Raw genomic sequence first — 25,240 nt, 5'->3', positions numbered from 1 at the left:
TGCGGGTGGGGGATGCTGCATGCCAGGAGGTCTGCGGGGAGGATGGGTGGCTGCATGCCGGGGGGGGGGGGGCCATGAGGATGCAGTGCTGTGGCCGGGAGGGGGGGGTCCCCGCGGGGCCTTGGGGTGCAACGTGCTGTGGCACCGCGGCGGGGGCGAGCCTCGGAAGGGGGTGGGGGGGAAGGAGGGAAGGATGTGGGGGTGTCTTGGGGCAGGGGGGCGGTGCTCGGCTAAGCCGTCGGGCGCGGCGTGGGAGCGAGAGGGGCAGCTCTGCCCCTCCTCCCGCTCCGCCTCCTCCTCCTCCTCCTCCTCCTCCTCCTCCTCCTCCTCCTCCCCCTCCCCCTCCTCCCCCTCCTCCTCCTCCTCCCCCCCGCCGAGGCTCCGGCGGTCGGGGCGGCCGTGGGGCTCCGCTCCCGCCGCCCCCATGGGGCCCCCGACGGCGCGGCGTGGGAGCTGAGCCCGGACACGCCGCCAGGTACCTGCATCCCCAAACCCCCCAACCCCCCCCCTCACCCCACCCCACGGCACCGGTTCCCCCGCTCATCCCCTCCCCGAGGTCGGGGGGTGGGGGTCTCATTTCCCAGCTGGGTGCGTGGGGGATGGGGATGGGGGGGGCAGGCTCACCCCTGGGGTACCGGCTTGGAGCCGGATGGCACCTCGGGGGTGCTCCCCTGCCACACCAGGGCGGGGGGAGGTTTGCTACCATCCAATCCCCCCCCCCAAATCGGGAAATGGGGGGGCAGGTGCTGCTCCTGGGAGCAGCTTTCCTCCCGTGGGGCCCCGGGGTGTTGGTTGGGCAGGGATCCCCTCGCCCCAGAGCCAAAGCGGGGGGCGGTGGGAAGAAGCTTTATTTTGCCCCAAGAACACAAACCCCCGCAGCGTGGGCACGAGGTGCCCGAACCCCGGCGAAGGAGGGTTTGTCCGCAGCCAACGCTGGGCTTCAAACCTCTAGAAAATAGACGGATCGCTAGTTTCAAGGCCCAACACCCTCCCCGCGGCATCCTCCCAGGTCTTGTGCCTTTGCAGTCCTGTTTCCTATTTAAAAGGAGCTTTTTCCTCTCCCTCTTGCTGCCTGGAAGCCAGCCCCGCAGGAGGCTGACCCAGGCGGGGAGCCCAGAGCGGCTGGCTGTCGGTGCCGGCCCGTGCCCGCTGCGGCTAGAATGCTCCAAAGTAACTTTTGGGGGTTTGCATCCCTCACACCCCCCCCCCCCCCAAAAGCCATCTGGGGAGCAGGCTCTGAAACGGGAGCTGTGGGATCGCTCCCCCGCTGGAGGATGAAGATGGAGGAGGAGGAAGGGGAGCAGACGTAACCGCTGTCCCTTCCCTGCTCGGGGAGCATCCTGCTCTGGGGTTTGGCTCCGCAGCCTCCCGTTTAGGGAGCAGGAAGCCTGGGATCCCTCAGCGATGCCTTTCCCACTGCCCCGTACACGCCGGAGACGTAGCAGAGCCTGGTGGGCTCCCGTCCCCGTCTAGGACAGGGTCACCCGTGTAGCCCGGGCAGAGCCAGGACGCGAAGGATGCCCTAGGAGGAAGGGCTGCCAGCTCTCGCTGAGCTCCTGCCCAGCATCTCTAGCTGCTGGGGCTGAAAACTTCCAGAAACCGCATCCAGGCTGCATTTCCTATGGCTGCCGGACTTTTCCGGACCCCTTCCTCTACCCTTTCCCCCAGTGCATCGCTCCTCTTAGTGCCGTGGGGGGGAGGCGATCACCACCTCTTCTCCCCGCAGCCGTGGCACTCGTGACATCCCAAGCTCTGTCCTGTTTGTTAACCCACCCGGGGTGGGGGTGGGCAGCGGGTTTTGGGGTGGCTGGGCTGGGAGCAGGCAGGCGTGCAGACAGCGGTGGTGGGACATTTCCTTCCTGGAAGGCAGGAAGTGATTATGTCTTTTTCACGAATGACACGGAGCCTAAAAATAACTGGCAGGTCTCTGTTGTGAGCGAATACCCCCTGGGATTTGCTTGATTTTGCTTTATTTGAGAGAGTGGGGTGGGGGGGAGAAGGCGGCCCAGGAGAGCGAGCTCCGGCAGCTCCTGCGTGCAAAACCACCGAGCGTGCAAAAAGGCGCGTGTGCGACGGCGGGCGCTGAGTGCGCATAAGGTGCCGCTTGTCTTGCAAAAGGTGTGGTCTGCAGCTTTGAAAAGCGGCCCCGTGTAAATGGAGCCGTCCCATCGCTCCGCCAGCCTTCCCCGGCTGGGAGGGGAGCCGGTGGTTAGCTATGAATAGCACAAAATCATAGCCCTCGCCTTCCCGAAACGCCCTGGCCGGGCTTCTCGTGGCGCTGAGCCTCCCCCGGGGGGGGGGGGGGTGGGGGGGTTGGGAGCGGGGTGCTGCGCCGTGGGTGCCACTCCGGGGTCCCCACCCTCGGGGATCCCCCCCACCTTGCCGCTGGCCAGAGCGGGGTCACGCCGCAAAAACCTCCTGCGGGCAGGAGGTGGAAATAGCACAGGGTGAAAAATTCGGTGGAGGGGGTTTGGGCCGTGGCGCTTCCTGGGGAGTCGGGGGAGTATTTGGTGTTGGAGGAAAGCTCCTCTGCAGGATGGTCATCTCTTTGGAGATGCCCCTGGCCTTTACCTCCATCCTTCATTTTTTTTTTTTTTTTTTTTTTTTTTTTATTTGCACTATTGAAGGGAAACTCTTCAGTAAGCGTGCTCGCGGACCTTGAAACCGCTGGCAGTGGGCTGACGGCACAAACGGCAGTGCTGGCGCTTGCAAATCAGGGCTTTGTTCCTCTTTCGTTGATGCTCATTGATAAAACCCCTCACTTCAATAGCAGGCGGCCTGAGCGGCTCCCGCCTGCCCCTGAGCCGCCTCTCGCCTCTTGGCCCTGTGGAGCAGCACCCTGGGGACCGGCCTGATGTGCGAGGGGACCTGCTGGGGGTCTTTTAAAAAAATGCGTTACAGGAGGTTTTTTGGAGGGGGGAGGGTGCTTGTGGTAGCTGCTCATCCAAAGGGCATCCTGCACCTGGGCTACTGTTAGCCGTTCCAGGTGGGCTCTGAGCAAAGTCGAGGGGGCTCAGCCAAAAAAGCCTTGTCTGCTTTGTATCCTGCTAACGAGACACGTTTATATCTTAATTCATGCAGCGCTCAGGCTTTGCCAAGTGAGGAAAGTTTGACGCTGGTGAGTAATTATTCACTGTAAACCAGGTTTGGGAGCAGGGGCTGCCACCTGGGTACCTCTCCCAGTACCTCCCGACGGGTACCAGCATCCTCCCCATCGGTGGCCGCCTTCGTGGCGGGGCGCGGAGTCGCGCCCACATCTCTGGGGTGATGTGCCTGGATGCCTTCTTTTTCCCCGTCCCCTCCCCGCCCTGCGGTCTCAAACAGCTTTCCCTGACTTCAGGGTAAGGATTTTTACACCGAATAACTAAAAGCGGGTTGGTCACGTGGAGGACGGGGGATGTGGCACGCTGTTTTCTGCCAAAAGGCAGGAGTGCGCTGTGGGGGGGGGAGGATGTGAAACGCCGGGTCCTCGTTATCCCGGTGCTCCCGCTCGGATGGGGGGGAAGGCATCCCACTGATGCTTTCCCCTCCTCCCTGGCAGATGCTGGTGGTGGAACACAGGGCACATGGGGATCGGCAGCACTGATCTCGGCTCAACTGAGAAACACTTCTGTACTTTCTAGGAAATGCTGCTTATTGAGCTGTATTTTTGGCCGTTGGCGCCGGCTCTCCGAGTAGCCCGTAGCCCGTGAGAATGGAGGGTGGTTGCTTTTGCTCCGGCTTGTAAAATCAGAGCTGTCTGCTGCAAAGTTGCCTTTCGAAAGCCTTTTCCTCCCCGTTGCAAAGTGCTTTTGGGTTGGTTTAAGGCATTCTGGGCCGCGTTGCTCATCCCTGCCCTATTTCACCCTTGCGGCTTGGTGGTTGAATGACGCGTTCCAAATAAACCACGGCTTAATATGTTATTTCTCACCTTTCCTTTTGTTTTATTATGTTTTTTTAATAAGCCCAGCTACTTCCTTCCGGCATCACCTGGAACAACAGGAGCCTGGTTCCCACACAGCCTATGCTCCAGGATATCTCCCGACACACGCAGGCTCCACCAGAAAAGGGCTTGCTGTTTGTGTATTATTTTATTTTCACTGTTTTTTTTGTTTTGTTTTGTTTGGTTTGTTTTTTTGTGTTTTTTTTGTTTTGTTTTTTTGGTTTGTTTTTTTTTTAAAAAAAGTGGGTTAAAGAGCACATCGGGGCGGGGGGCTTGTCTCCAGTGCTTCCTCCGGGGCTCGGTGATGCCCCTCCGGCAGCGCCGGGGCTTCCTGCCGGCCGTCGCGGTGTTTCCTGCCTCCCTGCTTGGGTCAGCCGTGCCAGGTCCCCCCCCAGGTCCCTCACGGATGCTCTCTCAGTGCCGAAAAGCTGCTAGGGCTCCTCTGCACCCAGGGAAGGGATGGATGCGTTAGGAGGATGCTGCGATAGCTGCTGCTTCCCGAAGGGCTTTGCATTTTATTAAAAAAACCAACCAAACAACAAACCAACCCTATAAAATAACCTGAGGATGCACAGAGGGAGATTTATTTGATTGATTTCCTGCTGACAATGAGGCGGCCGGGCAAGTGCATGCTTCCTCCTCATCACGGTAGCCGGGGCAGATGCATCCTGCAGCTGCAGCCTGGCCACCCCCTGCTATATTTAGTCCATTGTTTGCTCCGGCTTTGAGTCCTCGCCAGGTCCCTGGCCACGGGAATAACCCCCGTGCTGGGCGGCGGGACAGAGGAGCGGCTCGGCGAGGCGGGGAGGTGGCGGGGCTGAGCACCGTACATCATCGTGGCTTATGTGGGAGAGGCTGCGGAGCCCGTGCGTCATCTTTTGGGATGCTCAGGCATCATCCCGGTGCTGTCTGCTGCTCCTCTGGCGTTCTCCATCCACCCCGGGGCTCAGCGGCGCTGGCTGCACCGGGAGAGGGACTGCAGGGGAACGGAAGCATCCACACGTTGCCCACGCAGAGGTTCTGCTTTCTCATTAGGCAGTGGGAATAATTAACCGGCCGCTGCTGGAGCTTTGAATTTAGGCAAAACACCTGGAGAAGAACAGGGCTGGTTTGTTTGGGCTGGATGTCCTCTTGCAGGGTGTCGGTCCTTTTGGCGGCTGAGGAGAAAATGGGCTCTTTGTTAACGAGCCACAGCCACAATTTATCTTTCAGGTCCCTGAGGTTGGGGTTGTGAGTGCCAGGGAAGGGGATGAGCTGGCTGGGTGAGTGTTTCTGGGGTTTGTCCCTGCGCCCCTCGCCTCGGGGAGAAGAGGCAGGCAGGAGGCAAGGATGCTGCGCAGGGGATTTTGTCTCTGCATCCTCCCTCTCTTAGGAAGGAAACCCATAAATACGGCGTCACGCAAGGGAAGGGATGCTCAAAACCATCTTGCCCCGGCTGATGGCTGACACTATCATAAAATCCATGTGGATGGCATCTGAGCCTCCTAAATTTCTCATAGTGTCATGAGAACAGAGCAAAGCCCTAACAGCTCAGCTGATTTTTTGGGAATAACTCATCTTAACATTACAGGCCGAGATGTTGGATGCAGCAAGATTCTTTTAAATACTGGTAAAATAATAAAACTGCTACTTTTTTTTTTTTTTTTTTTTTTTTTAGTTGTGGGCCTAAGCACCTGCTTAGCGTTTGCTAAATGTGTTCAACTATGGGGGAGAAAAAACCCATGATATTTGGTCTAATCCAGAGCCCTTTGGTAGGCTGGTCCCTGGGCTCCTGCCCCGCTTGGCTGGCCTATGATGGTGGCTCTGTTGCATTTCTTCTCACGGCAGCCACCAGCAATATTTGGAGGAGTTTTCAGGCAAAATAATTTTCTCTGGTTTCCTGGGTTAGGGTTTTGCTTCCCCACCCATCCCATTTTGTGTCCCAGCTTGCAGGTTGGGCACTGGGAGGGTGTAAACCTTCCCTCTCCCATCGGATGCAGCGGTACCAGTAAATAGCTGCTCCTGTATGGGTAACACCAGCACTTCCCTCTTCCCCTGGCTTTTTAGAGCAGTTCTCGTGGTTGCCCAGAGCACTCATTTTGGGTAATTTCGGTACTTTTCTAGAAGATGCTTGCTTTTGCTGCCCAGCCGAGGCGGGGGAAAGAAGCTGAAATGTGATTTCCTCTCTCCATTCATTTTGTGGTTTGAAAGACCACTTCCAAAGCTACCCCGCATCTTTTATGTCTGTTATTTGCTGATGTGGTTTGTCAGGCAAAAAAACCATCCCATGGGGATTGACGGTGAAGGTGGGTGACTGCAGTGGGGGGGCAGAAGGACGAAGGAAAGAGAGAAGCTGCCTGCGCCTGTCTGCAAGTTGGGGGGGGTGAGTTTCTGTCCCGTGGCGTGGGGATGCTGGAGCAAAGCCAAAGGGATTGGTACGGCTCGTTGGGCTGCACTGGCTGCTTTTGAAAGGATGCACCGATTCTGAGCAAAATAAGGACAAAAAAAAAAAAGTGTCCTGGCTGAATGCCCCACTCCTGCTCACTGGCTGAGCTCTCCAAAGCCATGAGCGCCTGCTCTGAAACACTCAAAACCTCCCTATATGTTGTTGCTTTGTTTTGTTTTTATTTTTACCATGACACTGTTTATGTGAAAGCAAAGCATAAGGGGACTTGGAGAAATGGCACTGGCCTGAAACAGCTGGGTTGGTTTCCTCCCCCCTCCCTCTCGTGTGTAAAAGAAACCAGGCTGCCTAATGGTGCAGAAAATTCATGGTAGAGCAACAAGTTTTTTGTAGAGCAGGGAAGGAAGATGGGGAGGAGGGGAAAATCTGTGTTGGGGCACGGCAGTCTCGAAATAGCACATTTTCCGGAGGCTTTTCCCCCCTCTTGAAGCATTTGCAGCTGCTGGGGGCATCGCGTTCCCCGGGCTTGCAGTAAGGGACCGATGCTGTACGGCTTGCAAGGCAGGAGGAGCAGCTGCAAAAGCATTTGTAGGGCTGGGTTAAAGCCACCCCGGGTTTCCCAGCGCTGTGCATCGCCGCCGAGCAGGTACCGTCTCCCTTTGGATGCTGCCAGGGTTATTTATTCCCCGTGCATATCAGTACAAAGGAGATTTGATTTGGGACCGTCTTGGTAGGGGTGGGCAGAGGTTGTGTTGGTTTTTTTTTTTTGGTTGTTTTTTTTTGTTTTTTTTTTTTTTTTTTTCCAGGCTACCCCCTTGCCATCTCTCACTTCATTTGGTTACCAGGATCCGGCCCTGGCTGGCGCAGACAGTCGGTGCATTGTCCTGGACTGGTCGAGTGTGGCAGGATGCTCCTGGCCACCGCCAGCCCCCCCCCCCCCCTCCCTCCCCAGGGCTGGCTCTTTTTGCTTTCATCCTTCTTTAGGGATGGGCTCCCCAGGGGGGTGGGGGGCGGGAGTGGCTCTGTTTCTCTGTTTTTGGGGTCCTCCCACCTGCCCTGGGGGAGACGGCGCTCCTCCAGCATGGGAATAACTGGCTGCTTTAAAGGCAGCTTTCAGATTTGCTCATTAATAGCTGGAGGAAATCCCTCATCCTGCTGCCCCGAGGCTCCCGGTGCAATCAACGGGGTTTCTCAGCACTGCAGGATTATTTATTGCTGCGGAGGGGGGGGGAGGCACCTTTCCTCCTTGCCGCCTCCCCCCCCCCCCCCCCCCCCCCCCGGCTACTCCTCTGCTCACACACGCGTTGACACGCGTGTGTGCGCGCACACGTACGCACAGCCTGGACCAGGGGGCAACCTCCCCGAGCCCCGCTCGCTGCTCCAGGCACGCTGGGCACCTCCTAAATCCTCAATTACTAAATATTTAGTAATATTTACTTGCTGTTCAAGCGTTTTCCGCCTGGGGAGGGACCCTGGAGCGCTTCGCAGGCGCTGGGAAAACCGGAGGATGAGGCTAAGGGCTGCGCCGCTGCGTCCCTCTGCAGTGCCATCTGTTGACTCAGCAGATTAGGGGGGGGTGGGGGGGCTGAATCCAGCGTTTTGCCTTTTTTTCCCTCCCCCCCCCCCACTCCTTATCCCTGCTTTCAGCTCCTCCACGCCCGGACCCTCCCGGATGGAGGGAGCCACATGGCAGGCAGGGAGGAAGAAAACCTTTTGCGGGAGTGGGAGGGAAAGGGCTGGCTTAGCGTTTCTTCCCAAATGGGCCTCTCCTCGCCTGGCTGTTGGTGGGGGGGGGGTGTGTGTGTGTGTGGGGGGGTGTGTGCGCGCCCTGCGCCTGCCCAGGATTTGCCCTTCCTAAAACGGGAGCGGCTGGGGAGGCAAAAAAAAAAAAAAAAAAAAAAAAACCCAAACCAAAAAAACAAAACCCAAACCAAAAATTTCTTCCTCCCTCTCCTTCCCTCCTTGTTTTCCCCACGGTTGCTGCCCCCCCCCGCCGGCCCCATCCCGGCGCAGCCGCCCACAGATTATGGGTACGACGGCCAGCGCGGCGCCGCAGGCAGTCTCGGCATCCCCCCTGGAAAGCGGGGCGCCGGGCGACGGCAGCATGGAGGACCAGCGCTCCCTCAGCATCCACTCCTTCCAGACCTTGGGGCTGCACAACAGCAAGGCCAAGTCCATCATCACCAACAAAGTGGCGCCCGTGGTCATCACGTAAGTCCTCAGCAGCCTCTTGCAACTCCAGACCTCCGTTTTGCTCCTTTTTTTGTTTGTTTTAATCGTTAACGATGCCGTTATTTTTTTTTTCCTTCACCTACCCGCACGTGGCTTTTGCAGGTACAACTGCAGGGAGGAGTTTCAGATCCACGATGACCTGCTGAAGGCCAACTACACGGTGGGCCGCATTTCTGAGGCCACGCTGGAACACTACCTTGTGCAGGTGAGCACCGCCGCCACCCCCCACCGAACCCGTTTCAGCCCAGGGTTTGGGGACCTCGAGGGTTTTTTGGGGCTGATTTTGAAGATCGCCAAGAAAAAACCCACTTTTCTTCCCGGCTCCCTTCAAGCCTGCTTGCTCAAATCCACTTATTCCCCATCTTCTCTCCGCCCATCTTGTTTTGCAGGGGAAATATTTCATGGTCAGGGACGTATATGGCAAATTAGATGTCTTGAACACTACCGGCAGCTGCGGCGCTCCCAATTTCCGACAAGCCAAAGGAGGTTATGCCGTGTTCGGCATGGGGCAACCCAGCCTCAACGGCTTCAAGCTCGTGCTGCAGAAGCTTCAGAGAGAGGGCCACAAGGTTGGTGGGAGGGTGGCAATCGGGGTGGAAAAAGGCAGGAGAGCTTTTGGGCAGCCTCTCCCCCTCTTCGCAGGAGTGTGTCTTCTTCTGCGTCCGCGAGGAGCCCGTGGTTTTCCTGCGGTTGGAGGGGGACTTTGTGTCCTACACCCCCCGGGGCAAGGAGAACCTCCATGAGAACCTCCAGCGCCCGCAGCGGGGGCTGCGGGTGGAGAGCCTGGAGCTGGCCATCCGCAAGGAGGTGAGGTGGGCCGGCGGGTCGGGGGGGTCATCACCCCAGCGATAACGGGGTGCCTGCATCCCTCCCCCACCCTGGCTCAAAAGAAAGAGGAGGAGGTGAGCCCAACGCATGGGGGGGTGTGGGGGTGTCTCCTCTAGATCCACGACTTCGCGCAGCTGAGCGAGAGCGTCTACTACGTCTACAGTGACATCGAGCGCTTGCGGGACGAGCCCCACGCCGTGCGGGTGCAGTGCGAGGAGGACATCCAGGTGACGGAGGAGGTCTACCGCAGACCCGTCTTCCTCCTGCCCTCCTACAGGTGCTGCCCTTCCTCCTCCTCCTCCTCACACGGGGTCGGTGGCTTTGCTTTTTGCAAGCTGGGCTCTTGATACCCTCTGAAGCTGCGTGTCCTCTGCCGCTGTGGGGACGAAGCCCCCCCCCCCTCCCCTTCACGGCCCTATCCCCCCCTAACAAGGGCTGTCCCCGTGCCCGGCAGGTACCACCGGCTGCCCCTGCCCACCGAGGGAGCCCCTTTGGAGGAGCAGTTCGACGCTTTCGTCCGCTTCCTCAGGGTGAGCCGAGGGAAAAACACCTGGGCTGGGGGGCCACGTCGGGTTGGGATTTGCTCCTGCGCCGTGTCGGGAGCGCGACTCCTCGAGAGCATCTTCTTCTGTCTTTGGCTTGAGGGCGCCTGTGCTTGCGGTTGCATCCCATTCCCATTTCTGTTGACCCTGCTGGAGAAGTCCGCGTTGTCCAGCTGCTTGTCCCTGCCTCTGGCTGGAGGTGACCATCCCTTGCCCACCTCCCAGCGTCCCTGCGCAGGTGGCTCTTCCCTAAACGGGTTTGGGAGAAATGATCTGGATTTGGTGCGAAGGCTTTTGGACGGCAGGGCTTCTCTGTTTAGTCTGGGAGATAAAGTCTCAGCGACTTGGGGGCTGGTGGTGGGAACATCTCCAGTGGGGTGGACAGGCCAGCGTCCACCGGCAGCTGGAATGTAGTGGACGGACCACCCGCTGTGTTGTCCTGGTCCATCCACACCATTCCCTGAGCAACACGGAGATGCCACCAACCCTTCCGTGCCCGGGCAGGGCCATCACCTCCACCCCAGCCATGGCGGTGGCAGACCTGGCTCTCCTGGACGCCCCTGTGGTCCCCATCCCTCTGTCCCTCCCTCCTAGGAGAGCCCCAGCCTGCTGCTGCGGGACCCCGGCAGACCCCCTCCAGCACTGCTCTTCGGCTGCCAGACCGGCGTGGGCAGGACCAACCTGGCCATGGCCATGGGCACGCTCATCCTCCACCACCACCGAGGAACCACCCAGAAGCCCGAGTAAGTGGGGCAGCCCCCGGGCTGGGGATGGGGCGGGGGGGATGCCTGTGCCCCTGAGGCTGGTTTGACCTCCTTCTTCTCCCACCCCAGCCTCCCCCACCCGCCTAAAACATCTCCCAGGGACAGGCTTCGGGTCATCCAGACCTTCATTGAGATGGTCCCCAAAGGCCAGCAGATAGTCGAGGAGGTAAGGGGGTGCTGGCAAACCCCCCCGCCCCCGGCGGGGTGGGTGGGAGGGGGGCGAGGTTGATGTCCCCCCGCCAATCCGGGGCTTGCTGAGCAGCTTTCCGCTTGCTCCTTGTAAGGTGGACAGTGCCATCGCCTCCTGCTCGGAGATGCACGACATGAAGGAAGCCATCTACGAGTACAAGAAGAAGCTGGAAGGCATCGGGGAGGACTATCAGATCCAGGTACGTTAATTGGAGAATTGCTCGGCTGCAAGCCGCCTGTGCAGGGTCGTTTATCAAGCCGCAAGCCGCCTGCGCGGGGATGAGAAGAATGTAAATTCTGGAAATCCGAAGCTTCCTGTGAGTTGGAAATGTTCCAAGGGTGTGAAACCTGGAAGGTCGTGGAGCTTTATATTTTCGTGCTTTTTTTTTTTTTTTTTTTTTTTCCTCCCCTCTCCAATCCTTGAAGAGCCATAACGTTGAGCAGGCTGGGATCTGGGGGAAAGCTGGCTGTTTTGGGCTTTGCTGCTGCTTCTGGTAGATGACCTCGGGGGCAAATAATATCCCATGCCTTGGTTTCATCAGCTCTAAAATTGGAAAATCCATACCAGGCTGGCTGGTAAAAGTCCTTGGGAGCTGGAAGGGATCATTGCTTAGAGGTTTTCCTGCAAGTATAGTCACTTGAGGTCAAGCTTTTCTATCTGTAGATTTTTATTTCACCTCCTCCCCCCCCGCCCTTTGTTTTGAAAAGCCATTGGGGTAGTTTTCCACACTGGAAAGTTGGGGTCTCCCCTCTCCAACCGGGGGGCTCCTCACCAGGAGATGGATGGAGGGGGGGAGGATGCTCCGTTGGAAGCGCCGCCCTGATCCCAGCCTCTTTGGAGATGAATTTTCCCATTTAAATGCTGTGGAGGTGCTGGGGCTTGTTGTAAAGGGCAATCTAAAAACAGGCAACGTGCGGCCAACGCAAATAGGCTGGAGCAGAAAAGCACCATCAAAATGATTAAGCAATGGGAAAAGAAAACCTTCACCGTCGCTTTTTTGGCGTTTAGTGTCAAACCCCAAATTTTTACCCCTCCTGTCCCCTTTTAGGGCGGATTTGGGTATGTTTGGTGCTGCTTGTGTGATGGCAGGTACTCTCTTGTACGGTGGGGGAAGCTTGGGCACGGAGCAGGGGATTTTCCTGCTGCCTCAGAGCCTTTCCCTGCTGGGGAAGGCTGCTCTTTGTCATCCTCAACATCAGGGAAAACAAACGGCTGGGGGACTGCTGTAAATTAGCTACAAGGAGTGTTTATTTGAAGTCTGCGTGGAGCAAGAGCAGGTTTAAACAATGGTGAGGGGCCAGGAAAATGTGCTGGGGGTAGAGGGGGGAGGATGAGGAAGGGAGAGGGGCTGATGCTCAGCCATCGAAAAAAACCAGCCTGGGCTTGGTAGGGCTGGAGGGGCTGCAGGTGGTACCCCGGGGGGCTTTGCTGGGTGAGCTGGCAGAGCCCTGCTTGATTTTGGGGAGAGGAAGGGCTTTTCTGTGCACGGAGGAATGATGTCTTGTCGGACCGTGGGTTTCCGTCACGTGTTGGGGGTCAAAAGTGGAAATGTAAGTCCTCAAGCGATGGTGAGGCCGGGGTGGGTGCCTCCCGGCGTGGGATGCTGAGCCACAGCCAGACCCACATGGTACCCAGCTCTCCACGGCTCAAACGTGAGCGGATCATCCCCCTTTTCGTTGAAAGCCTATTTACGGGGCATAATTGCAGATTTACCTCGGGTGAGAGCGCAGGACTGGTTTTTACTGCAGGAGCCCCAGTGCTCGGGGAGAAGAGCTGCTCCGCCGGCAAACCCCGGCACGGCTCTGTCCTCGCAGGCTTTGTTTTGAGTTTCCAGAGCAAATCCCGCTGCCCTGCCTCTTGATAAACGACAGCGGGCCGGATTTCTCTTGCGGAGAACAAGGAAATATTCATGAGTCGACCGTGTAATATCAGGGATGCACAAACCCCACTCGCCAAGCCTGACCCCTGTACATATACAGCCCCATCTTACAGGATTCTCCTCTGTACCTGGGGAGGGGGTCCTGATGGGCCCCCGGGGGATGCTCCTTTGCCGGTGCTGGCGTCGTGGGTTAATTTGTTGGATGGGATGGGATGCTCTGGATGTACAAACCCTGCCCCGAGGCTGTGTGGGGTTGGTTTCTGAATTAGGGAAAGGAGACAGCTGTGCTGGGGCACCTGCCTGGTTTAGGTAATGGTGAAGATGAGGAGGAGGAGAGCATGCTTGAAGGCATCTCCGTAGGCATCATGATGCTTCTGGGGATGAAGGGAAAGAGGAGACACTTGGAAATGGAGGATATTACAGGGTGCGTGGCTTATGTCTCTGCTTAACAAGCTCATCTTGCTCTTATTTAAGTTTGTCTAGTGTCACCCATCTTTTTTGGGGTCTGCCACCCCCCATGAGGTGCTGACCCCGGAGTGGGTCCTGGGGGTCCCGCTGGGCTCTGAAGGCGGATGGGGGGTCCCCAAAGTGGTCCCTGACCGTTCTTTGCAGCACGGGGCTGGGAGGTGATGTCTTTGGCAGACTCCCCACATCCCTGCTCGCAGCATCGCTGGCGCAGGGACCTCTTTCTCCAGGGATGCTGCAGCCCAAGCATCTCAGCTGAAGGCTGCGGAGGTGGCTGGGGTGGGGGCAGGACCTTGCATTAACCAGCCCCCTCCCCCTGGATTTGAGTCTCCTGTTAGCATCTGGACAGTGTATCTCCCTGGGACAGCAAAAGGACCTGGTTGGAACCACTCCTGGTGTGCCCTTGGGCCAAAGAGAAGGTTTTGTTTGAGCTGAAATGCAAATTTATGTATTTAAGCATCATTTAACATGGAAAACTTGAAATGTTTCATTAAAAAAAAACCAAACAAACAAACAAAAAAAAAACCAAAACAAAAACACAAAAAACCAAACCAAACCAAAACAACAACAACAACAAAAAAAAACCAACAAAAAAGGCATAAAAAACCTGTATTCCAGACTGGGTTTTTTTGTAGGTTTTTTCCCCCTTTATATTTGCAAGTGGTTTCTTTCCAAACAAACAGCTGGGTGCAGTTAGCATGAATATACAAAAAACTTTGAGCAGCTTAAATGGCATTTCTGCCCCCCTTCCCCTCTAAAAACTGCTCCATATAAAAAAAAAAAAAAAAAAAGTCCCAGGCCTGTTTGCTACTTGCTTGTCTCTCTTCTAAGCCAGTGTAGTTACAGGCGTGTGTAGGGCTTTTTCCCCAGCCTCCTGCTCCACTCAGTGCTGCGGGACTGGTCGGCGTCAGGCATCACAAATCCCACCTGCCTTTGCTTTCAGGGGAGCAGCACCAAAGAGTATTTCCTCCAGAGGACTTTGCAGAGCCTTGAACGCTATTTCTACTTGATTGCTTTCAACTACTACCTTCATGAGCAGGTAAAAAAAAAAAAAAAAAAAAAAAAAAACAAAAAACCCAACCAAACAAAAAAAAACCCAAAACACAAAAACCCACCAACCCCCAAACTCCTCCTTTGCACGTCTTTTTTTTTTTTTGGCTTCCCCATAGTGGGAGGGAAAGGGTCTCCACCTCTGAGCTTCCCAAGCAAATGCAGGTTTTTGTTTTTTTTTGTTTCGGTGTTTTTTTGTGTGTGTGTTTTTTTTGTTTGTTTGTTTGTTTTTTTTTGTTTGTTTGTTTGTTTTTTTTTTTTGGTGGGGTCATGGGTTGTGTCTGGGCAGGGGGGTGCGAGCCCAGGCTGACAGCGCGTCCCCCCCCCCCCGGCCCTCCCCGCCGGCAGTACCCCCTGGGCTTTGCCCTCAGCTTCAGCAGGTGGATGTGCCGGCACCCCGAGCTCTACCGGCTGCAGGCGGAGATGAACTCGTCGGAGCTCACCGTCACCGGGGACCTCATCACCAAGGGGACGCGAGTGCTGGTGCGTACCCATCCCGGATGTAGGGACGGGGCTGGCGGGGCTCCTCCTCGTCCTCTGGGAACGGCGCCTCCCTGGGATGCTCCCCCTCAAAAGAGGGGTGGGAGAAGCGAGGGGTTTCCCCTCTTGTAGGGCGGGTGCCCGAGTCTTTGGGTCTCCAGGTCCACGTTGGAGTCGCAGGTCCGTGTCCTGGTGTGTGGCCCGAGGCCCCCTGTGCACACGGATGCGTCAAGCCCCGCGGACCCTGGGTACCGGGATGCCAGAACACCCCATGACACAAGCCTAAGCTGCTAGCCGGGCTGCAGCTTCGTGGTTTTTTGGTGGTCCTTGGCTGTGGCGGGGTGGCTGCTTGTGCCCTGCCGCCTCTTTGGCACAGTCTTGCTGCAGGGAGAGCATCTCCCACCTTTGAAACGCAGCAGCGTGGCTTCGAGCCCCGGCTTGCTGGTGTTGGAAGGGTTTAGGGGCTTCTCCCGAGCCGTGGGTGAGAGGCGGCGGTGTGCTGGGAACCCCCCTTGCGCAAAGCCGTGAGCGGGGAGGGGGTTGGGTGTGATGCTGGGAGGGGTGGGGTGCACCCTTTGCCCAAGCTTTGCTCCGCTGCAGGTAGCGGACGAGCGCTTCTGCCCGGACGTGCTGAGCACCGCCAAGGAGACGAGCGTGGCCAACTTCCGACGGGTGCCCAAGATGCCCGTCTACGGGACGGCTCAGCCCAGCTCCAAGGTGAGGGGCACGCACCCCGCGGCGGGCAAGGTGGCCCGCAACGGGGCTCCCAGCCTTCCCATCACCCTTGCCCACCCTTTCCCCTAGACCTTGGGGAGCGTCTTGCGGTATCTGATGGATGCCAAGAGGAAGCACGCCCGCATCGTTTGGATCAACCTCCGGGAGGAAGCGGTCCTGGAGGGAAACGAGCAGATCTATACGCTACGGGAGCCCGGGCACCTGGAGGAGCTGATCCCTGTGCCCAGCACCTCACCCCAGCAGCTAGAGGTGAGCTGCTGGCTGCGGTGGGGTTGTCTGTCCAGCCAGAAAGGGCTGATCTCCCCTTCCTGAGAACCCTCGTGGGCAAGGTCCCCAGGCTTCGATAGTCCCTCACCGCTCCCCGGGGATGCTTGGTTTGGGTTTGAGGGGCGGTGGTCGTCTCAGGCGCTGTGCTTGGCTCATGCCCCCCGTGCCTGCTGGAGGCTGGGGACAGCCCAGCCGATTCAAAACCAGGTGGTCGACTCGCTCTTCATCGTGCTGCGAAAGTCACGGAGTCCCCCGGACCTCGCTGCCACTGTGTGAGGGTTTGCAAAGGCAGAGCAAAGCTGAGATCCTCCCCCCTGCCCCCCCTCCCCGAAGAATTTATAGCACGGCTTGAAAGTTGAGGGTAAAAGGCACCCAGGGAAAGGAGAGCAGATGTTCCCAGCTGGGCTTCCAGAGGAGACTGGCGGTGGAGGAGCTTGGCTGCCAGCAGCAGTGCAGCTGCGTGGAGGAGCTGCCCGGGGTGGTGGGAGTTGATGCTCCCGAGGCTCCCATTGAGCACGGCGGGGACCGTGGTCCTTGGCAGAAGTGGTGGCCGGGACCTGGTGTGGGCTTTTGAGTAGGCTGAAGGATGTTTGTGAGGGATGTCAGCCTGCATCTAAAAAAATCCCAATTAAAATACTGAAAAAATTAAGAGGAGCGGGTCTTACAGTGAAGGTTTCCCCATCTTCCGCAGAAACTAGAGGCTGCCTTGAAGGGTGACCTGCTGAAGTGCCAGAAGTGGCTGGAGGTGTACCTGGAGGTGGAGAAGCAGATGAAGATGTTCAAGAGCTGCCTGACCACACAGGAGATATTCAGCCAGCAGAAGAACGCCTGCCAGGGACTGACCTACCACCGCATCCCCATCCCTGACTTCTGTGCTCCCAAGGAGCAGGTACCCCGGGGACGGGACGGGGCCGCTGCCTCCTTCCCAAGCCCACCCTGCTGCTGTGGAGTGACTGTCACTTGGGTGCTCGGTGCCACCCAGCCCTGGGACTATGGTGGCGTGGCCAGGCTCGGTGCTGGGTGCTTGCTGGGGCAGGGAGGGTCACTCCGGGGGGTGCTGCGTGGGGACCCTGGGTGCCTTCAGCCAGCTTCACTGGAGGGGAGGCCGCTGGGCTGGATCCAGCAGCAAGGAACCAGGGATTTTAGCCTGGAGACTGGAGGGCGAGAGGGATCCCAGGGTGGGGAGGGGGAGGTGGGCAGCCTGTGCTGACCCACGGCGGGCTGCACCCCCCCAAAAAAACCGAAAAAAACAAAAAAAACACACCAACAACCCACTGTTTTTTCCCCCCTGGCAGGACTTTGACCGGCTGCTGGAGGCGATGAAGAACGCCTTGGCTGAGGACTCGCGGGCAGCCTTCGTGTTCAACTGCTCCAGCGGCCGGGGCAGGACCACCACGGCCATGGTCATCGCTGTCCTCACCCTCTGGCACTTTAACGTGGGTACCCGGGGTCTGCAGCTCTCCCTGGGGGTCGGGCCGCAGCGGGGGCTGCCGGGGAAGCTCAGCACAGCCCGCAGCAGCCGCCGCACGACGAGAGAGCTCCAAGGAGCGTGGGGAGGGTCAGGGTGGGCTGCAGGGGGTGGACACCCGTTTGTTGGCCTCTTGCTGTGCCCAGCCCCGAATGAGCTCCAGGAGAAGTGCGGGTGCATCCCTGGTGAACCTTTACCCTGTTCCTGAGAGCTCCTCCCTCTGGAGAGAGGGTTAAGGGCAAGGGAGACACGGACCCCCTTGCAGAATAAGATGGGTGTAAAATATTGGGCTTCTCTGCCCGGGCAGAGGGGAGGTGGAGGATGCCTGAGGTCCTGGTGGGTTGGTTTTGGGGGTTTGCTCTGTTTGGCTGTGCGGCCCCTAACAGCCTGTCCCTCTCTGCCTGCCCCAGGGCATCCCTGAGATGAGCGAGGAGGAAATTGTGAGCGTGCCTGATGCCAAATACACCAAAGGGGAGTTTGAGGTGAGCCCTGGGAGCCTGGCTCTGTTTCAGCATCCCCCGCTGAACCCACTCCTTGCTACCTTAGCCACGGCTGCTTGTTTGGAGGGGCCGGGTCCTCCCCCGGCCAGGGATGGAGTGGTCAGGTTGAGATGAGGAGACACCCAGTGAAGCCCCCGTTGCTTCTACCCACCCTCCAGGTGGTGATGAAGGTGGTCCAGCTCCTGCCCGACGGTCACCGGCTGAAGAAGGAGGTGGACATGGCCCTGGACACCGTCAGCGAGACCATGACCCCCATGCACTACCACCTCCGAGAAATCATCATCTGCACATACCGGCAGGTGAGCAGCTCCTGGGCACCCTCTTCCCCATCAGCACGGGGACGCCTGGCTCCCTTGCACCCCATCCCGGGGGTTGCAGCCAGGCTTTGGGACCAGCCCCTCACTGAAGCTGGGTGCTTTCTTGGGCTGAAGCTTTCTGGCATGTCCCCGGAGAGGTGCCAGGGCTGTTTTGGCTGTGGTCCCTCAGTGCTGTCCCGCATCCCATCTGTCTGGTTCCATCTTGTATTTTGGCCAACATCCCGCCCAGCATCCTGCCTGCCTGGTCCCAACCCACATCCCATCCAGCATCCCACCTAGTTGGCACAGTCCCTCATCCCGCATCCCAGCCAGCATCCCCGCCCATCTGGAACCCTCCTGTGTCCTGCCCATTCAGCATCCCGCATCCCGGCCAGCATCCCAGCCAGCATCCCGCATCCCGGCCAGCATCCCGCATCCCGGCCAGCATCCCGGCCAGCATCCCGGCCGGCAGAGGGCAGGGCCGGTCCATCCCGCTCCGCTCCCAGCCCCGAAAGTTCCTTTGGCTCCTCTGAGCTGGGGAAGGCACCCACCCACCTTTGGGAGGGCACCCAACCGTTCCCACGCAGGAGGCATCCCATGGCCGGCCGCAGCCTGGTTTTACCTGGGAGCTTCATTAGATTTTTTTTTTTTTTTTTTTTTTTTTTTTAAGCTGTGCAACTATTTCACTGGGGCCTTGGGAGGGCTGAGCTCAGGGCTCAGCATTGTCCCTGCCCACGTCCCCGCCAGCGATGGCCTTGCCCGCAGCTGCCATCGACCCCTGTTTTCAATTAACAGCCACAAGCAATTGAGTGAGGGAAGAAAAACCAAAACATTTAATCACCTGGTAGCATCTGTGGCTTCCTTGGCCTCTGTGTTTTTTGGGGGCTGGGAGAGAAAACCTGAGCTCTGTGGGACGAGCCACTGGCGACCTGGCTATCTGCAGCAATAGCTGCCGTGAAATTATTCAGCATAATTTTATTTTATTTTTCCCCCCTTTTATGTATTACGGGGAGGTGGCCACGTAGCCGGTGGGAAGTCTCACCTACTTTATTGCATCCTTTGCTGCTGCAGAACTAAAAACTCCCGTGCTAAACGAGCGGCTGCCTGCTGATGGATTTAATTAGGCTCTCTAGTGTGACCCAGAATGATCCCCTGCCGTGCTGCTGGCTCCTGCCTTTACACTCAGCCTTGGAGGTCCCAGGAGGAAGATCCTGGCTGAGCAGTCTCACCCGGCTGCTCCCAGTGTCTTTTTTTTTTTTAAAAAAAAAAGACAATTCCCGTGACCTCCTTGCCCCTCTTCCTGGCGGTTGGGACCAGCACATGGGTGTTACTGGGCCGTATCCTGTTTCCGGGCCGGCTGTATCCAACTCACCCTGGCAGCCCGGTGGGAAAGCAAGATAAGGAGGGAGTCATCCGTTCCCCCTGCACCCTCTGCCCTAGGAAGAGCCTTTTGTCACTGCCTGAATTTTGCATATCCCTCTTGGCTGCTCCATCCATCCCATTGGATTCGGCTGGGCCAGGGGGAGGCACGTGCGAATGTTTTCATTTTTATTTATTTTTCTTTTTTACCCCAGTGATGGGCAGCTTGAAGAAGAGAATTACGGGAATTTGTATAGTCTGGGCATTGCCCTAATGGACTTTTAATTAAAAGCCATGATTAGTGTTTAGAGAAACGTGGGATTTGGGTGAACCAGCAGCGTTGCGGGAGGGATGCTGCGTGCCCAAGGCTGATGCTGCTTTGTAGTTTTGGGAGCCTGCCAGGAGATGCTTTGCAGGGTTAGGGCAAGCAGGAGGGAAGGAAAAGGTGCTCTGGTACTTGCTTTGGTTTGTTCTTACCCCTTCCCACCCCTAACTGGGAATCAAAAATAGGAGGATGTAAGAAAATAATAGGATAAAAGATAAATGATAGGATAGTAAAATGATAAATAATAGGATAATAGAATAAAAAAGAAATAGGAGACCGTATTGATAAATAATAAGATAATAGAATAAAAATAAATAGGAGAATATAGTAACATGATAAATAATAGGATAATAGAATAAAAAATAAATAGGATAATATAATACAATTATAAATAATAGGATAGTAGGATCTGGTCTCTGCAAATACTGGCACACTCATGCAGAGGAGACACCTTCTCCAGGGGCAGAACCGCTTGCCCAGTGCTACCATGAATAGGGGGGCAAGCGGGTTGAACAAACCTTGATTTTTTTCAAAGCCCACGGGTGGAAATGTTTGTGTGCTGTGGCAGCAGGTGCCAGGGGAAGGACCTAGAGAGAGTGGGTTGCTGCTGACACCGGCGTGAGGGATTGCTGCTCTTTGGGATGATCTGTGGGGTTCGCAGCGGGACTGACTGTGGGATCAGGGCTCTTGTGCTGGCTGGCTGTTTATTCCTTATTTATTATTTATTCCTAGAAGGGGCGTCACTGCAGATCTGCTCTTAAAATAACGTCTATAATAATAATTGTTTTACTTATGTGTATAATTTATGTATTTATAAATTAAATGCAGAAATAGATTTATAGATAATTTATATTATTTATTTATATATATTTAGATAGAGATGTGTGTGTATATATATAAAATAATTGTATTTTATATATATTATATATATTTTTTATATATATATAAATATATAAATATATATATATAAATATATATATATATATATATATATATATATATATATATATATATATATATATATATATATATATATATATATAAAAAATAATAGGAGGTGTGATGACCACCAACCTCAGAGCAGGTGGCTGCCGTGGCTTCTCCTCCTCCGGCGGCAGAGGCCTGAATCTGAAGGGGGTGGTGCTGGAAAGGGACATGTTTTTCCCCTGGGGAAATGCTTTGCAGCCCAGGCGCTCACGGTTTCGGGTATGGTTTGCACCTGGGCATCTATTCCTGGCTCCTGGACACACATCCCACCCCCCCCCGCCACACGCACACATTTCGCAATCCCTCGTCTATTTTTGAGATCGGCACGGTAAAGGGGAAGTTTTTATAGGCTGGAAACCACGAGGTAATGAGAGCCTGGCCTGCCAAGCCGCAGCGGGAGCGGGCTGGAAGGATACTCTTATTTTTGTCCCCAAAGTGGTCCTCCTTCCTCAGCTGGAGGCGAGGCGGGGGCTGCGGGGGGGGGGGGGTGTGTGGATAACGAGGGCTGGTGCGCGGTGGTACGTGTATGGCTTTTACCCAGCACCACGGGTCATCGTGGGTCCTTCCCCACCAAACATCTGCTGTGGGGTGGCGAGCAGGACCCGGGGCTGGGCTGGGCTGGGGTGGGGTGGGGTGGGGTGGGGGGCTGCCTCTCGGATGCTCTCCCGAAGCGGGGTACGGCGTCTCAGCCGGTTTCTTGCCCCTGCCAGGGGAGGTCGGGCAAGGATGAGGAGGAGAGGCGGGCGCTGCAGCTGAGGAGCCTGCAGTACCTGGAGCGTTACGTCTACCTGATCCTCTTCAACGCCTACCTGCATCTGGAGAAGAAGGACTCCTGGCAGCGGCCCTTCAGCCTCTGGATGCGCGAGGTGAGGTTTTCTTTCCCTGGCGAAGCCGCCGCTGAGACCTTGCTCAGTCTCCTACTTACGGGGGGGGGGGGGCGCTGGGAAGCAGACTCCTGTCTTTATTTCACATATGCTTTCCAGATGATGGTTTGGGGGGGGGGGGGGATTGCAGCATCTGAGGCTGGGAGGCCACCAGCCAACCCCCCCCCCCCACCCCCACCCCCTGGGCCCCTCTGACTGGCTTGGTTAGCTTGGCTGGCTCTCCTTGTGCCCAAACCCACCTCTGGTCTCTTGGCAGCGTATTAAAACCAAAATATCCCGGCCAAACAGGTCAGGGGAGTGAAAGGGAAGAATAATTAAAAGCAGCCCCACTCTGCCTTGCCTGGCTGGGCGGGTGGCACAGGGGACGGGAGGGCCCGGGAGGGTGGGGGTGCTGGCGCTGGGCACCCAAGAGAATCTGGAGCCGGCTGAAAAAATGGAATGGGGTGTGGGTGAGGGACCCCAAATTACCTAGATTTCCTGCTCAGGGAGGGATATAGGTGCTGGATTTGTTTGGGGCACATTGCTTCATATGCAACTGTTGAGGGGACTGTAATTTTGCAGCGGAAGGATGCTCTGGACGTCAGAAAGGGACTTTGGAGGGGGTACGAGTGATAGGGGGCACAGGGGTGTGTGCTGTTCCCTGAGGGTTAGGGGGCTTATTCTGCGGGAGGGGAGAGTAAAAGGGGAGAAGGGAAAGCTAGGGACAGGGCAGTTTTAATTATGATGGTGGGGGTGTTGTTATGTTGGTTTATATTTTATTCATTTAAATGTTGTTATTTTTATCACCGTGTTTTATAAATTTATTAATTTTGTTTATTATTTATTTCTATTATGATACAGAGATTTTGTTGTTGTTGTTATGTTTTATATTTTGTTCATTTAAATTTGTTATTTTTATCACCGTATTTTATAAATTTATTTTGTTTATTATTTATTTCTATTACGATACAGAGATTTTGTTGTTGTTGTTATGTTTTATATTTTATTCATTTAAATGTTGTTATTTTTATCACCGTATTTTATAAATTTATTAATTTTGTTTATTATTTATTTCTATTATGATATAGAGATTTTTTGGGGGGGTTGTTTTTTTTTTTTTTTTCCCTCTCCTGGGGTTTGCACGGCTCCAAGTGGGCAGCGCCCACCTCTGTGGGGGGAAAAAAAAAAAAAAAAAAAAAACAAAAAAAAAACAAACCCCACTCATCCCTCTGCTCGCCTCCGGCAGCGCCGCTAATTCGTATTGGCATGTTTGATCCGCCGGGCGGGAGATGAAAGCGGTGGCTGCCAGCTCCGCTCACCGAGGAGGAGGAGGAGGAGGAGGAGGAGGGGGGGGGATGGCCGGTGCCCACCCCGGCGTGGCATCCCAGTTATGCCGGTGTTTGCATTGCCCGGCGGGCTGTGGGACGCTTGCTGCCGGCTGGATGTGGGGTGCCGGGGTTTAAATGCCGCATCTTTAGGTGCCGCGTGTTTAAGGGCTGCGTCTTTAGGTCCTGCATCCTCAGTTCACGGGTTTACCTCTGCCCCATCCTGGCCCCCCCGGCCCCCCGTTTTGCTGGAGACGGGGAAATACACCCCGACCTCCGGATACAAGGAGCCGTTGACCCCCGAGGCGCCCCTTCCCGCTGCATAATCCCTGCGTTTTTAGCAAAAACAAGGCGCCATTGTAGCTTTTTTGGCAGGAGGGTGCCAAAGCCAACAAACCCTGCAACGGCTGACCCCGGCAGCGAGGAAGCAGCTTATAAAATTAAGTTTAGAGCGGGGGCCGGGGTGGGGGGGGTGGGGTGGGAGATGCTGGGGGACCTTCCCTGCGCTCCCTCACCTGCGAGAGGATGCTGCGGGGGGGGGGGGGGGGGGGGGGCGTGTGTGGATTTTTAATCTCTCTTCTCCCTCTGTTTTCAGGTGGCGGCGGTGGCTGGGATCTACGAGGTCTTGAACCAGCTGGGCTTCCCCGAGCTGGAGAGCCTGGAGGGGAAGCCCCTGTGCACGCTGCGGGGCCGGTGGCAGGCGCAGGGGGTCACCTCCCGCCCTTTCCGCGGGGACTTCGTGTAGGGTCGGGGCGCGGGGGGCTGCTTCCCTCTGGGGGGTAAGGGGGGGGAGAGGAAAAAGACTGTTTTTCCAAAAACTTGTGGGAGTGGGGGGGGGAGGGAAGGGGATGAGCCCCGAAACTGCCTTAGAGCGTGGGGATTTCTGGGGTTCTTTTGGACGCAATAAAAATATTGTAAATTAAAAAAAAAAAAAAAAAAAAATCAATCCTTCTAGGCAGGTGTTTGATTGTGAGTGGGGTGTGATTGGAAAAGCAGCTCTGAAAGGCCCGGGACGCTGTCGCCTGGATTTGGTGGATGCAGGGAATTGTGCCAGATTTTTCAAGAGCATCCTCACTTTTTCCCTAAACCAGTGCAGCATACACACACAAATATATATACACACATACACACGTATGTGTATATATATGCATGGATACACAGATATACATATGTGTCTGTAGATATATCCACACACACTCAGATATGTATTTATGGCTCCATGGGTGCATCTATATGTGTATATATAGAGCCATAAACACTTGTGGCCTGGATTAGGACTCTCAGAGATCGCAGTCACTGCAGACCTGGGTGTTTTTAAGGTTTGGGCATTTTTGCTGGTTCTGCCCAACTTTTTCAGGTGCAGATGCAGCTGGGGGAGAGGCAGCCAGGGCATCAGGTTTGGGGGGTCCCCTCTTCTTCCCCCCCTGCCAGACCTGCCTTTTCGGTGCCAAGGTGGTGCTGGAGGCGGGGGGGCTTAGCTGCTCAGCAAGGTGTAGACTTAAAAGCATAATTAATGTAGGGATTTAATTTTTTTTTTTTTTTTTAAGGAAAGGAGAAAGGGAAGAGCGGAAAATAAAGTTAATCAAAACAAGATGCAAAGGAGGGCTCCAGTGCTCCCCTTCTCCCTCGCAGCAGGGGGAGCAGAGGCTGGAGGTGAGGGGATGATGATGGGGAAGTCGCTGGTGCAGGCGTGAGCCTGGATGATAAATTAGGATGGGGAGCACAAAAGCAGGAGCCACACGCTCCATCTCTCCCAGCAGCTCCTTTCATCTGTTGCCAGTGGCGGGAGGTACAGGCGGCAGAAATTCAAATGCGGAGGGTGGAAAGAAAAATATCATCTTGGAATAGCAAGGGATGCTTTTTCTTAAATCTTGGGATGGTTCCTGCTGCAGCTGCGAGAGCCCCAATTCCCAAGGGGTCCCTCGTTCTTTTAGACTTAACCATGCATTTTGGTTTTACTTTCTTTTTTCTAATGCAGAAATACCTGCCTGAATACTTTGTCCCTGGCCAAATATTTCAGTGTTTGGATAATTTGTTACTGCTGTAGTAGGACAGTTGACAGCATCAACAGCCTTCTTGCAAATTGCTATTTTTTCCTCTTCTTTTTAACGGAGCACGTGTTTTCTATCTTCACAGAGCCACAGTAAATCTCCATTTATTCCGCCTTACTAAAGAAATTACCTGCAGGCTCCTTTGCTTTCAGCCAGGCTGCACACCCATCCCCTTCTCCCGCCCCTGGCAGCAACCCTTGGAAGTCCTGCCTACTAGCCCTGACTTAATTAGGCAGGGGTTTTAATTGCTTAGGAAATCCCATCCCCCCTTTTAATCCTTGTAATGAAGGCTGGGGCTTTGCATCACCTGGACCGGGGGACTCAAAGAC

At 55.8% G+C, this 25,240-nt stretch overlaps 1 protein-coding gene across 1 annotated transcript; it reads left to right on the top strand.

The window, feature by feature from the left end:
• Positions 1 to 362: 362 nt before the first annotated feature.
• PALD1 (phosphatase domain containing paladin 1) lies at positions 363 to 23,615 on the top strand. Its single transcript, XM_042791474.1, has 20 exons — positions 363 to 475; positions 8,319 to 8,516; positions 8,640 to 8,742; positions 8,927 to 9,106; positions 9,180 to 9,344; positions 9,482 to 9,642; positions 9,820 to 9,895; positions 10,502 to 10,650; positions 10,741 to 10,837; positions 10,956 to 11,060; positions 14,149 to 14,244; positions 14,604 to 14,738; positions 15,336 to 15,452; positions 15,540 to 15,719; positions 16,429 to 16,626; positions 17,033 to 17,173; positions 17,616 to 17,687; positions 17,864 to 18,004; positions 21,383 to 21,538; positions 23,456 to 23,615. Exons 2-20 carry the CDS (start codon positions 8,332 to 8,334, stop codon positions 23,603 to 23,605), a joined length of 2,607 nt encoding a protein of 868 aa, XP_042647408.1. The 5' UTR covers positions 363 to 475; positions 8,319 to 8,331; the 3' UTR covers positions 23,606 to 23,615.
• Positions 23,616 to 25,240: the final 1,625 nt, after the last annotated feature.

The sequence above is a fragment of the Tyto alba genome, unplaced genomic scaffold, assembly GCF_018691265.1.
Source record: "Tyto alba isolate M040663 unplaced genomic scaffold, T.alba_DEE_v4.0 Super-Scaffold_1, whole genome shotgun sequence".
NCBI classification, from domain to species: Eukaryota; Metazoa; Chordata; class Aves; order Strigiformes; family Tytonidae; genus Tyto; species Tyto alba.
Note: the sequence above shows the minus strand (reverse complement) of the source record. Positions and strands in the feature narration are given on the sequence as shown.

Bases quoted from the DNA above. Each gene is read 5' to 3' on its own strand.
- PALD1 (XM_042791474.1), top strand. From the start codon at position 8,332: ATGGGTACGACGGCCAGCGCGGCGCCGCAGGCAGTCTCGGCATCCCCC. The intron at 14,739-15,335 runs GTGCGTACCCAT...GCTCCGCTGCAG, and splicing joins CCAAGGGGACGCGAGTGCTG to GTAGCGGACGAGCGCTTCTG. The intron at 15,720-16,428 runs GTGAGCTGCTGG...CATCTTCCGCAG, and splicing joins CCTCACCCCAGCAGCTAGAG to AAACTAGAGGCTGCCTTGAA.